Source organism: Chenopodium album, chromosome 2, assembly GCF_948465745.1.
Source record: "Chenopodium album chromosome 2, dcCheAlbu1.1, whole genome shotgun sequence".
Taxonomy (NCBI): Eukaryota; Viridiplantae; Streptophyta; class Magnoliopsida; order Caryophyllales; family Amaranthaceae; genus Chenopodium; species Chenopodium album.
Window position 1 is genome coordinate 4062021 of NC_137835.1, and position 13451 is coordinate 4075471.

The 13451-nt window shown below is 33.9% G+C and overlaps 3 protein-coding genes across 3 annotated transcripts in view; all 3 read left to right on the top strand.

The window, feature by feature from the left end:
* Nucleotides 1–13451, top strand: part of LOC145593554 (pentatricopeptide repeat-containing protein At4g17616-like) — a 113077-nt gene that overhangs the window by 49137 nt on the left and 50489 nt on the right. The window lies entirely within an intron of this gene.
* On the top strand, nucleotides 602–5733 carry LOC145593530 (casein kinase II subunit beta-1-like). Its single transcript, XM_081649787.1, has 5 exons — nucleotides 602–1291; nucleotides 3150–3368; nucleotides 4352–4461; nucleotides 4539–4704; nucleotides 5186–5733. Exons 1-5 carry the CDS (start codon nucleotides 1051–1053, stop codon nucleotides 5314–5316), a joined length of 867 nt encoding a protein of 288 aa, XP_081505913.1. The 5' UTR covers nucleotides 602–1050; the 3' UTR covers nucleotides 5317–5733.
* On the top strand, nucleotides 9540–12897 carry LOC145593541 (uncharacterized). Its single transcript, XM_081649796.1, has 3 exons — nucleotides 9540–10491; nucleotides 11670–11928; nucleotides 12277–12897. The coding sequence occupies exons 1-3, from the start codon at nucleotides 9785–9787 to the stop codon at nucleotides 12451–12453; spliced, it is 1143 nt and encodes a 380-aa protein (XP_081505922.1). The 5' UTR covers nucleotides 9540–9784; the 3' UTR covers nucleotides 12454–12897.

Consider the following 13451-nt stretch of genomic DNA (forward strand, 5'->3'; position numbering starts at 1 on the left):
TCGATTCGAATTCTTTAATTATGCGGTTATTTTTTCCCAATGAGTAAGTAGGATTGTCTAGTCGATTCGAATCCTATTAATGGTTGACTTGGATTGAGAAAGCAAGCTAGACACTTTAAAAGTAGGAGAAAAAAGGTAAGGTAATCCTACTATGTAGTACTCCTATTAAACTATTCCTAATTTGAAGATTTTTCCCTAAAACCAAGTCAACACTACTTGGTTAGTTACATACATATTGTGTTAAACTTGCCATATCCATATCGGCAAAATAACTCTCTTGATTTTTCTTTTCTCGGTACTCGGTATTTCTATTTCACCTTTCTATACACCTACCGTAAATTTTATGTTAGCCAAACAAACATTAACAGTATTTCCGACCTATAAAACAAGGTTGTGGCCTGTGGGTCCATGCTTTTCAAATATGTGCTCATTGGACATTGGCCAAAACAAACGGTTAGAACCACGATTTCAGGCCACTATGACGAGTTTCTAGCATCCCCTTTCATATTTGAATCCAACCAAAAACAAAACCATCTAACAAACGCCCAAACGAAACAGGCAAATCAAAGTAGAAGAACGAAAATAAAATATCTTCTCCCCACCTTTTTCCCCCAAAAAAAAAAAAAAAAAAAAAAATAGAACACGAGAGAAGCGAAACAGAGGAGAGAGATGGCTAAGCTCCCCATTCTCCTTTCTCTCTCCTAAACCCTAATTTCTCCCCCCTTTCTCTCTCCTCTTCCTCTCGCCGATTCACTCTCTTTCGATTCGTTTGGTTTCGCATTTCACCAACAACCCTATTTTCAAATCCCCAATTTCTCAATTCTAGGGTTCCAATTTCTATCTTCATTCCACCATTTTCTGTGTGTATCACTAGCTTTTTAAAAAAAAAAATTAATGTTTATTTAGGGTTAAGCTTGAAGAACTGCTGCTTGTAGATACCCGATTCTTCAAATAACTGTGATTGATTGAGTGAGTGAGTGATTGATTGTTTGTTTGATTGATTGATTGATTGAAGTTTGTGTGAAGAAGTTTGGGAGGAGAGAGAAAGAGATGTATAAGGATCGAGGATCGAAGGCGGAGATGGGTGCGGTGGATCGGAAAAGGATCAATGATGCGTTGGATAAACACTTGGAGAGATCGTCGCCTTCAACTTCGAAAGGATTGAATGGTAAAGATAAGGATAGATTGTCGGCACAGTCGATTATCAGTACTACTGGTGGTGGTGGTAAACAGCCGTCTGATCAGAGAGATTCTCGCGCTGTTCCTCTCTCTAAGAATCGTTGCTCCGATGGTATGTTCAGCTTTCTCTCTCTTGGATTTTTAAATTTTCTATTTTTGGAATGTTGTGATTTGTGATTGTTTTCAGCTGATTTTGTTGTTTTACTGTGTTTTTATAGAAAAAAAATGCTGCATTTTGAGAATTTTGATTAATGGTGTTTAGTGTTTTTGGTATATGGTGGTGTATTTTGAGTTGAATGAATCTACTTTGATCTGATTTGCGGTCGAGTATTTCGGGTTGGGTCACTTTTTTGTTTGGAAAGGATTCATTAAGATTATTTTGAGTGACATGTTTCTATATTAGATTGTCCTGCATCATGTATAAGCTCATGAATTTATTTATTTTACATGAAATGGGGGAAAGTTTGTTTTTTTTAATCGAATTGCAGATATTTAATGGAAGGGATAAAATTGACTATTGTGTGCCTTGTCAAAGGGGTTTGAATAAAATGAGTTATATGAGGTATTAAATAGAGGGTGCTTCAAATTTGGTACAAGCAGGTGTTAATGGACACAAAAATTATTAGGGTCCTTGGAAATATTTTGGATGGTAAGTATAAAACAGAATTCCTGGCTTCTTCGCGAGTTTTCGAGCCGCATGAAAAGGAAAGGTTGTTATGTGAGGTATGGGAAGGGAGGAATAAGCGCTAAGAAGCTGCATGAGGCAAAGGAAATAGTGTTTCGTGAGGAAGAGGATGAGGACTGATAACTCGTCTTTGAACAAGAAATTCTCTATATTGTATTCATAAAATTTTGGGCTGTCTTTGATATTGATTTTAGTCTTGTGACTTTTTTCCTAGACTATTTCACCTCCAAAGTAGGGACTTGAGAGATATGGTCTTGTATAGCTTTCCTAGATTATTTAGCGTAATAACATGTGTGTATTGGACTGAATGACTTATTTGTAGGTACATATTCCAGATAAACCTATGTTGCGGTTTAATCACTATCTGATCTTTACTAGACTGTTTCCCCTCCATTATATGGACTTGTAGAGGTGTGGATTTTGGGTTAAGACAGGCTATATTTATATGTTCTTGATCTAACATTGAATTAGCTTCATATTTTATCAGGCTTATCAGAGTATTAGGTAGGGCCTTTGATTGGCCATGGAATTTGGATACATGAGAGTTTGGACTAATGTTTGAGGTGGAAGGAATGAGCACTTCAATGCAGTAATTTGAGTTATCTTGTATCTAGTAAAACTTTTCTGACAAACACTGTAATATTTATCGATGATGTGGGTCTGGTTAGCTGATTCATTCAGCTTCAGTTTATGTGCAAGTATTTTACAGGTGGATTGTTTTGTCATTTGTAGTTGCAAAACTAATTGCTCATAATGATAAAGTGGTGTTAGTAGTTTTTTCCTTTTCACTTTTAGGAATACTCCCTTGTTTCAAAAATTAATATTCACATAATATTTTAGGAAATAGTGGTTAAGCTGTTCAGAAACAATCTTTCACCTTTTTTAATATAGTAAAGGTTTGCTTAAATTTGTGTGGGGTGATGATAGTATAAACTCAACTATTACATAAGAGACTGTAAAAGAATGTCATACTAATTTTGAAGGGTAGAAACTACGTGAGTACGTGACTACTATTTCCTTACAGAGGGAAGAATTTTAACAATATTGGAAGGTCTTTATATTTGTGTTAGTTTGGTTTTGAATCAGGCTTCTCAAACTCTATTTTTTCTCCATTTTCAACATCTCCTCCACTGACACAAATATGAAGTGTTAATTTGACTATGGTAGAAACGCTAAATGCACAATTAACATTTTTTTGGCTTTTTTTTTACCTTATCTTTGTTTTCTGACTTTCCTCTTTTTTTTTGGGTTTGCCCTCTTGATGTTTTTACCTCTTGACTTGCAGACGAATCTGAAACAGATAGTGAAGAGTCTGATGTTAGTGGGTCTGATGGCGATGACACTTCTTGGATCTCATGGTTTTGCAACTTGCGAGGAAATGAGTTTTTTTGTGAAGTTGATGATGATTACATCCAAGATGATTTTAACTTGTGTGGGTTAAGCAGTCAAGTTCCATACTATGACTATGCTCTAGATCTGATACTTGATGTGGAATCTTCACATGGTGAGCTCTAAGTTTTACACTCTGCATTAGTTACTTGTTTAGAGATTATAAATATTTTTCTTAGTAATACTGACCACTGAGTTATTTTATGGACTATAGGGCTTATGCTGAGTCTACATGCTTAGCCAGCAATAAATTAGTATTGCTTGTATATTTAACTTCAGACCTGTGAATTATACTAGTGCTCTTTATTAATTTGAGTGAGTGTTTGGTGATCCATATAGTTCAACGTAAGAAGCCTCTTCCCTTTGTTTGCCCCATTTCCTGATATTTTTTGGGTCAAGTGAAGAATGTTTTTTCTTGCTCAATTGAGTTTTTCTCTCTTGACTAATGAACAAGCTTTTTATGTGCAAGCATTCATGGTATTTGATACTGTACTGGAACATTACTCTGTACATATTCGAAGGAACGAGCAAGCACTTGTATCTTTTTTTTATTGACAAATTCTATGGGTGCAAACATTCATTGTGAATAGTGTTGTAAGGGAATCTTGCACTTTACTCTCTCCGTCTCTATTTGTTTGCTCCATTGGCAAAATGTGCTTTATTAGGGCTTGAACCAAAATTTTGCAAGTAGATGGGTATCTTTGTCTTTACACTTTTTTTGAGTATGCCAATTGGGTAAATGGTAGGCGCTTGTTACTATATAAGGGCTTGAACCAAAATCTTGCAAGTTGATGGGTATCTTTGTCTTTTACACTTTTTTGAGTATGCCAATTGGGTAAATGGTAGTCACTTGTTACTATATAAGGAAACGGGACAAACAAGTAGGGACAGAGGGAGTAAATAACTACATACTAGCTATCAGCAAGCACTTATTTCTGTCGTGGAACAACTTGTAACTGGGATCTGTTGGTGGTGAATATAAATTTACTGAATTACTGCCATAATTTTTGTGCGTTGTGTACTGGTTGCAGATATAGTAATGGTGCTGTCCGAGTTTAATGTTTGTTCTTACAAGGAATGTATGTTTTTGTTATACAGGTGATATGTTTACTGAAGAACAGAATGAATTGGTTGAATCTGCGGCAGAAATGCTATATGGTTTAATCCATGCTCGATACATATTGACAAGCAAAGGGATTACTGCAATGGTGAGAATTGTTTCCCAGTTACATCATGTCATACCTAGGATGCTATAATACTAACAGGGTGTTCTGTGGGCATACAGCTTGAGAAATACAAAAATTATGACTTTGGGAGATGTCCAAGGGTTTATTGCTGTGGACAACCTTGCCTTCCAGTTGGACAATCAGATCTTGCTCGATCAAGCACCGTAAAAATCTACTGTCCTAAATGTGAAGATATTTACTACCCTCGATCCAAGTATCAAGGCAGTATCCTTCACTTTATTTGGCATTCTTTGCTTTCATTTAGTAGTATTAAACTCGTATGTGCTTTGCCTGCCTGCTTTTTGGCTTTACTGTTGTTGGGTGTAGATGTGCATCTATTAATGCTGTTTTTGTCCCATTTTGCATGTAGAATTTAATTAGCTATAAGGATAAATATGTTTTAGGTGTTGATGTGATTGTATATGAAAATGAGATTGAATTGACTGTTGCGTCATTTTTCTCCTTTGCCATGGAAAATTGTGATCATTCTAGCTCATTGCTTCAACTTATTTTCTGAAGGTTTTTTTTTTTTTCAAATTGTTGCGCGATTCAAATGTGCCTCTGTAGTGGTTTGAGTAATCTACAAATTATTTTCTGAAGGTTTTTTTTTTTTTTTTTCAAATGTGCCTCTGTAGTGGTTTGAGTAATCTACAAATTATTTGCACATGAGTTCATCCTTCTATACGTTTTCATTAACGGGTTGTAGATGTTGATGGAGCATATTTTGGAACGACCTTTCCTCACCTCTTTTTGATGACATACCCACATCTTAAGCCTCAAAAACCTAGTCAGAGCTATACTCAAAGGGTGTTCGGTTTCAAGCTTCACAAGCCATGACAGTGGGAAGATTCTCCAGGCTAAGGCAAATTTGCAGCTCATGACCTCTGTATACCACGGGAGGATATGCTGCTGGATGTTGAATTTCAAGGAGATGCGAGATCAAAAACCTCTGAAGCTACTAGGAAATTGTTACTTCTGGGTTAAATGCTATATTTGCCGTAAATGTACCATCCCCCAAAAAATAGCAGTTTAAATACTGCACTTAACCTGTCATTACTATTTACAATTTTAGCTTCCTATTGAAGAGCGTTTGTAAGCTTTGTACTGTTCTCCTGAAGTCTTCCAATTAATATTGTAGTGTTTTTTTTTTTTTTTTTTACCCTTGATTTTCGTAGTATGAAATTCTGGCTCCCTGAGTTCCCCTTCCTGATAGTAAAAATTTTCGTGTATTTTATAATCTGTACTCTTGGTTCATCATAATTCTTGTTTTTTCAGAGTAAATGAATGCATAATGTATAGCTGAAATACAAGAATTTTAACCAGAGTATACCGCAGAATAGGCACCTGGACCGTCTGGGGTGGCTTTTGTTACGATTGATGCACCGAGTAACATGTGCTTGTTGATATAGCTTCTTGCTAAACCATGCATGGTAAAATTGCTACTCGTGGACAACGACGGAGGACATCGAACTTGGAAAGAATTAAGGATCCTTCTTTTTTAAAAAAATACAGGGAAAGAGAATTAATGTAGGAACTACCAAGTATTGCAGAAACTATTGCCACGAGCCCACAACTTAGGGTCTGTTCTCATATGTTTTTTTTCAGTTTAGTTCAGCTCCTAATTTCCTTCTCTTATAAAATATTCAATTTAGTTCAATTCAATTTAGCTGAGTTCAGTCAGTGAGAATAGACCTTTAGTTCCTGCAATTCGTAAAGCATTCTCTTGCTAATTCTAGAATGGCAAAGTGAGTTTTATGAATGTGTTCCACAATCCACATGACGTGCTTACTTAACTAATCCTTTTATTCCAACGGTGTCACTTAAACTTTCAATGATAGTATTGGTAGTTTTATAACTTCAAAATCTCAACATTCTTTTTGTTAGTTTTGCTTCATCATTTTTATTTTTATTTTTATTTTTATTTTTATTTTGACACCAGTTTTACGTCATCATTGAGAATAGAGTTATTTACAAAGTAGAGCTAATTAGAGCACTGAGGAAATGAGGGTTATTAGGGCATGTTCACATCAGCTTAATTTAAGTTCAGCTCCAATCAGTTCAATTTAGCTTTTAATTTCCTCTTCTTATAAAATATTCATTTCAGTTTTATTTAGTTTAACTCTAATCAGTACAGCTTAGTTCAGTAAATGTGAACAAGCCCTTAGTAGGAAAAACCCAAAGTAGCGATCAACAGCCAACTACACTACCTATGATACTGTCAAACTATCATCAATTCTTTTCCCAAAGTAGAATTAGGTTTTGTTCACTTCACCTTAAAAAAGAAATATAATATTCAGCAACATAATTTTAGTTTTCCGTTTAGTAAATAGTATAAGTTTAGCTCAGTAAAAGTAATTTTAGTTCAATAAAAAATAGTAACTTTAAGAAAAAAAAATAAATTAGAAAATCAACAAAAATAAGTACATGTCAGCAAAAATAATTACATTTTAGTAAAATAATTTCATTTCAAAAAAAAAAAGTAAAAAAAGTGAGGTGAACAAGACTCTATAGTAATTTAAATCATTAATTAAAGTAGATTGGAGACAAATTATATTAAATCATGTACATATAATAATACATACTTCGTATTTTTTTTATTTAATTTTTGTTTTCAACCTTAACATGCGTAATCAATTTAATACTCTATTTAATGCTCCCTCCATTTTTAAATACTTGTTCCACTTTCTTTTAAATACTTGCTTAAGCTTTTATAATATTTAATTCAATTCTCTCACCTGGTGGATCCAACATAAATTACGGAGTATATTTTATTAATTTCATATTCTCTGTCCTCATATTTTTTTTTTTACAGAACTCTCTTCTCTAATTCTCTCCACTACTTTTGTATTTTACAATTTTTCACATATCCCATTACCTCCACATTTTATTACTTTCTCCAATTTCTCCTAAAATTCCGCGCATGAAAAAATTGAGCAAGTATTTAAAAACAGAGGAAATAGAAATATTGTTCTATAGTCTATATACCTTTGGCGAAAGTGACCTATCTATAAGGACCAACACAATCATTTAGATTTTAGTTGCCTCACGTCACAATGAATTGACTAAAATAGTCCTTGGAAATTTTCAAATAAAGAAGTTGCTATTCAAAATCTCAAACGTATGGCTCAAATCATACATTCATGCATACGGAAATACATAAAACATGCGAAGCATGCCGTAGGGGCCAACAAGCCAAAAGATAAGAGCAAAAATGAAAACATTAGAATTCGCTTAATCCTATCCTATCCACTACCCTTTTTCTTGACGTGGATATTATGAAATATGGAGCCTTTGCCTTTTTGCTTTCAATGTTCTTTTGAATTGACTAATTATACTTTTTTTTTTTTTTTTGATGTAGGGCAAATGGCAAGGAGTCAAGGACATACGGAGTACTCCCATTAATCTGCAATCAGTAGAGGATCTTAGCTGAAAATATTAAAAGTGTTAGAATTAAACACTTAACCTCTCGCTCAAATCTAATTATTATGTCCCATTATCTTTTATAAGCAAAATAAGAATATTTAAGTTAAATAACTAATTAATCAAAATAATTTATTAAGGGCAGGGTCGCGAATGATCCAATTGAAGGGCCCCTTTTAACAATTTTATTCCCTTTGGTCTACCATCCTATATACAAATAGTCAAATACTAGGTTAGAACCCGTGCGATGCACGGTTTATATAAAGCCTATTTTTGATTTGTACATTTTAAAAATAAATCGCTATTATACATGAATATATAAGAATTACATATATTTTGTAATTTTAAATTTTTTTTATTTTAATCAAAATTATGATATAGTATCTGTTCAACGTTGTATAATTCTTAGGGTCTGTTCTCATTGACTGAACTCAGCTGAACTGAACTTAACTGAGCTGAACTGAACTGAATATTTTATAAGAGAAGGAAATTAGGAGCTGAACTTAACTAAACTGAGCTGAACTAAACTGAACTGAACTGAGCTGAACTGAACTGAACTAAACTGAACTGAATTTCAACGTAAGAGAATATGCCCTTACTTCAATGTAGGAGGTCATTTATTAGTGTGCTATTTAAAGTTGTTTTAATTTCCTACGATAAATTGATAGATTTTAGTTGTAATGTAAAAAATTTCCAATATTTAAATTTCAAAAATGTTAAATATGATAGCTTAAAAAAAAAATGACATCGTCGTTGCATTTAGGCGGGAAAATTAAGTGAATTTTACTATGGATTAGGGAGTATAATGAAACAATAAAAATGGGACGAAATAAGTTTAATAATCGGCCACCAACTTGGCATTTTCAATACACCGTATCAAAATTTGCATCTCCATTAGTCATATGACTCATATCACAATTTGAATAAAGTTGACGTAACTTTGTCAACTAATTGTGGTTATCACCTTGGTACAATATAGACTGAATCAGTTGTACCAGATCAATGTGAACCAAAGTTCAATCCATCTATGTTGTTTGGGTTGGAGAGATAAGTTTAATGAATCATTCGATAAGTTTAATGAATCATTCTTCTTCAAGTTTCTTTAAGCATAGTACTGTTTTTATAAGAGAAATAAGGATATTAATTATCAAATATATTTGGCCTTGATTACAGGATAAAATATACGGAGTATAAATATATTATGGAGTAGTAGTTTTCAAATTTCAACACTTCTTGCGGTTATTAGTATAATATTTATGTCAATAATTGCACCTGTCATATACTATCAACACTCTATTTGAGATTCTTCAAAACATATACAATACACATCATACGTTAATTAACAATAATTGAACATATCCAAATCACATCATTTCTATTTGCCAACACATACAAACTCATTAGTACATTGACCCTTTTATAATTTATCAATTCTACAACAAAATATTATTGTATTAAAATATGGAATAAGATTATGATTATATATAACCAAGATAAAATAAATTAAGATTAAGATTAAAATTCTAATTTTGAGGATTAAAAATTTAAAATATAGATATGATGTCTCTCTCAAATTATGGACCCACTTACATACCCATAAGCTCAACCATCCCATCCCATAACCTTTTCATATAAGAGAGTTGAGCAACTTGACTTTGCTTTGCAAAATCACCAACAGATAACTAAATCCATCAACTGACCTAAAATCCAACAATTTCCCAAAATAAATTAATAATAATACCCACCATTTTTCATCTCCTTCAAATCCAACAAATCAAATTCCCAAAAAATGAGCAGAAAAATCCCAAATTTGTGACTTAGTTGATGAGCAAAACTTTCCACTACTTTACAATCAACCAATCAAAGAACACTAAAGAGCTCTTTAATGGATTCAATAACATTCCCAAAAGATTTGGCCTTTCATCTTTATCAAAGATTAAGCCATACAACCAACAAGATCCAAAGAACCCTAATTCTGTATCTTTTTATAATCCTACTTTCTCTCTCTTCTCTCTACATTCTCATCTCTAACTCAATCGATTTCATCTGGGTATTTGCTTTTTTTGCTGTTCTTGTTCTAGCTTTAGCTCTACCCCACATCCCACAACCCAGAATTTTCACCCCACAATTCCAACTTTCTGTAAAAAATCAAAACCTAAATTCCTCAAATCCAGTTATTTGGACAATTGGGTCAAACCCCAAATGGGAGAAAACCCTAAATTCAGGATTTAGTGTAAAGGGTTTTAGCAATGGAGATGTTTATGAGGGTGAATTTCACAAGGGTAAGTGCTCAGGAAGTGGGGTCTACCACTATTATTTGTGTGGGAAATTTGAGGGTGATTGGGTAGATGGGAAGTATGATGGTTATGGAGTTGAAACATGGGCAAAAGGGAGTAGATATAGGGGTCAATATAGGAATGGATTAAGGCATGGAATTGGGATTTATAGGTTTTTTACAGGGGATGTTTATCAAGGTGAATGGTCTAATGGTCAATCTCATGGTTGTGGGATTTATTCTTCTCAAGATGGTAGTAAGTATGTTGGTGAATTCAAGTGGGGTGTTAAGCATGGATTTGGTTTTTACCAATATAGGTAATTTTTTGGTTGAATTTAGCTTTATTACTTGTATTTTGTTTGGTTTTAGAGTTGTTATTATGTTGCTTAATGTTTTGTGTTATTTTTTGTATAGTTTGAAGTTTCATGTGTTACATTGTTGTTTGTTGGTGTTTATGTCCATTATTAGTGTACTATTATTGGGGTTTGGATTGGACTATAATAGACTAATAGAGTAAATCAATTAGCTTATCATATTCTTGCTTATTGTAAAGTAGCATACATGCATTGTCTGGATCAATGTAGGAAGTTTATCAGTTATTATACAATTAAGGTCACGCATAGTCGAGTATCCAATGCATCCTACCTTGCCATGGGTAGTGGTAGAAGCCTCTTTGAGGTGTTGTCGTATTGAGGCTTCAGAATTGAGTCAGTTGAGTGTATTGATGAGGTTTATGCACTTTATTTTTTTTTTTCTTTTTTGAAAAGGAAGTGTTTGATGTTAATGCGCATTGTGTCGGGTGTTGTAACATTGGGGCTGAGTATTTTAGGTTGAAATGAAGAATCAATATGAGACAAGTTTGTCTAATTTATGTTTTAACTACTTTCGTTGTCTGGATGATTTGGTTGGTGAAGCAGATTTTTAGAATTTAAGGGTAGTTGTTAGCAACTTCTCTGTTGCTTATTTGCTTAATAAGCTACTAGATTCATAATCTATAATTTTTTGACAAGCTAGTTGTTGTATGAGCCTTCTAAGAAAAGTGTTTCTTCTTTAGTAATCCTCTAACTACTTTCTTTATTGGTCTTTAGCTGACTAGCAAGTGAGGGAGAATTTCCTAGGTTTGGCTGTATATATGGAGTTGACAGCAGAAACATATCATGGGATTGTTTTGATCGTGTTTCGGTGTGGTTACCAAAAGATGTAGTAGACAATTGAGACATTGAAACTTATATGTTATGCTACATTTAACTCACTGAATGACTTCTACGTGTACTACCTGTTTGTAAACAAGACTCAATGGATTAATGATACACTATTCACTATTGTTCTAAAATTAAATAGTTTGTGTAGCGTACTAGTGTGGAATTTGCTAGATTGTTATCTGTCAGAAAAAAAATATCATTGTACAAACCTCAGAGGTTGTGAACTTCAATGATTTAGTGTTGCTTTCTAATCCCAGCAAAAGGCTAAGCTCATATTCATACTCATTTTGCAGAAATGGAGATTTGTACGCTGGTGAATACTTTGCTGATAAGATGCATGGTTTTGGAGTTTACAAATTTGGTAATGGACACCAATATGAGGGGTCCTGGCATGAGGGCAGAAGGCATGGGCTAGGTGTTTACACTTTCAGAAAATGGGAAGCTCAATCTGGTTACTGGCAAAATGGGCTTCTTGTCAAGGCTAGCTGTCAAACTCAACTGCCTGATTCCCCCTTTTCAGCTTACCCTTGCAAAGTTTCTACTGCTATCCAGGTAAAGAACGCTCTACTTCTCCAGTATATGAAAATATTGTTGAATTTTTAGTCTTGGTGTCTATGCATGGTTGAGCACAAACAAGTGCTACTGCAGTCTAATTATACTCCCTTCGTCTGGGTATAGTAGTCAACTAGTCATGTATAGTTAATTAGTATGTCCGAGATTAATGAAAGGTATGTGATTGACTTTCCCACTAATAAAGATTGATTAATTAGAATAGAACTACAAAAATAACTATAATATTAGGTTTTTAGTAATATTGGGCCATAATCTTAATATAAGGAGATGAACTTTGGAAAATATAACCATCAGTATCTGAATTTTCTGCACTTATTCTGTATGCAGAAAGCAAGGCAAGCATCTGAGAGAGCATATAAGGTGAAATCAGTAGATAACAGGGTGAACAAAGTTGTAGCAGCTGCTAATAGAGCAGCTAATGCAGCGCGAGTGGCTGCTGTGAAAGCTGTTCAAACAAGGATGCATAAAGGAATCGACAGTAAAACATTGCTTCAATGTGTCTGATCAAACCCTCATTAAGAAACAAGAGACCAGTACTTGAAATTTCTGGAGGATCAGAATTCAATTCCCGAATTGATATCATTGCTTATCAAATGCTGTTTGATTTTCATACTTCGCCTCCCTACTAGAAAGGAGAATGAGAACTGCTTTTTACTACAATCAGTAAAAGCAGATGTAGATGATAAAAAAGGTCAAATCTCAATCTTCGTAGCTCGTAAACCAAAATGTACATAGCTGAATATTAGTGATGTTCTGGAAATGGCACCGAAGGTGCTGAAGGCTAGGCCATCATTTTTGTAGTAGTTGTAGCTTTTACTAGATAGTTGGTGTATGATCATTGTTCGGGAACAGCAGCTATATATCATTTATCCATATAGCCTGCTTCAACATGTAAAAAATTTGCCTGTCTATTCAATCTATTCCAGCATCAAAGTCTTTTTTATGTCTGATTCAGCATCAAAAATATACTTCGTAGGGAGTAGCATATAAGCTTTACTTGTATATTCATTCTCTAGTTTATTACAGGAAAAATCAAGGCTTTCAATCAAACTGTCAACTTTTAGCTGGTAAATAATGTATTATCATCAAGCCAGACTACTCTTGAAGAGTGATCCTTTACAATATGCCTTTTATTGACCTGAGCCTCTTATAAGGATGATAAAAGAAAAGGCCTCATCATGGATTGCCTTCTTGTTGACGGCTCCTCTCCCAATCATATGAAGCAATCAACTCCTCGTATTCGGCTAGTGCTGTTGGGTTAAATTAATTACACAGGATACCCAAAAGTCCCACAGAAGATTAATGAAAAATATTAGTATAAACCACTGTTATGCATATTTAACCCAAAATATTCAGATATGAGATAAATCCTTAACAATAGCCTTACGCTGATAGAGCTACCCCAACACATCCTTTTTATCCCTTAAATGTGGTTAATTGATTGCTAAAAAATGTCATCCCGAGAGGGATAATCTTCGTATAGGTGCTTCTATCTGAAGCAG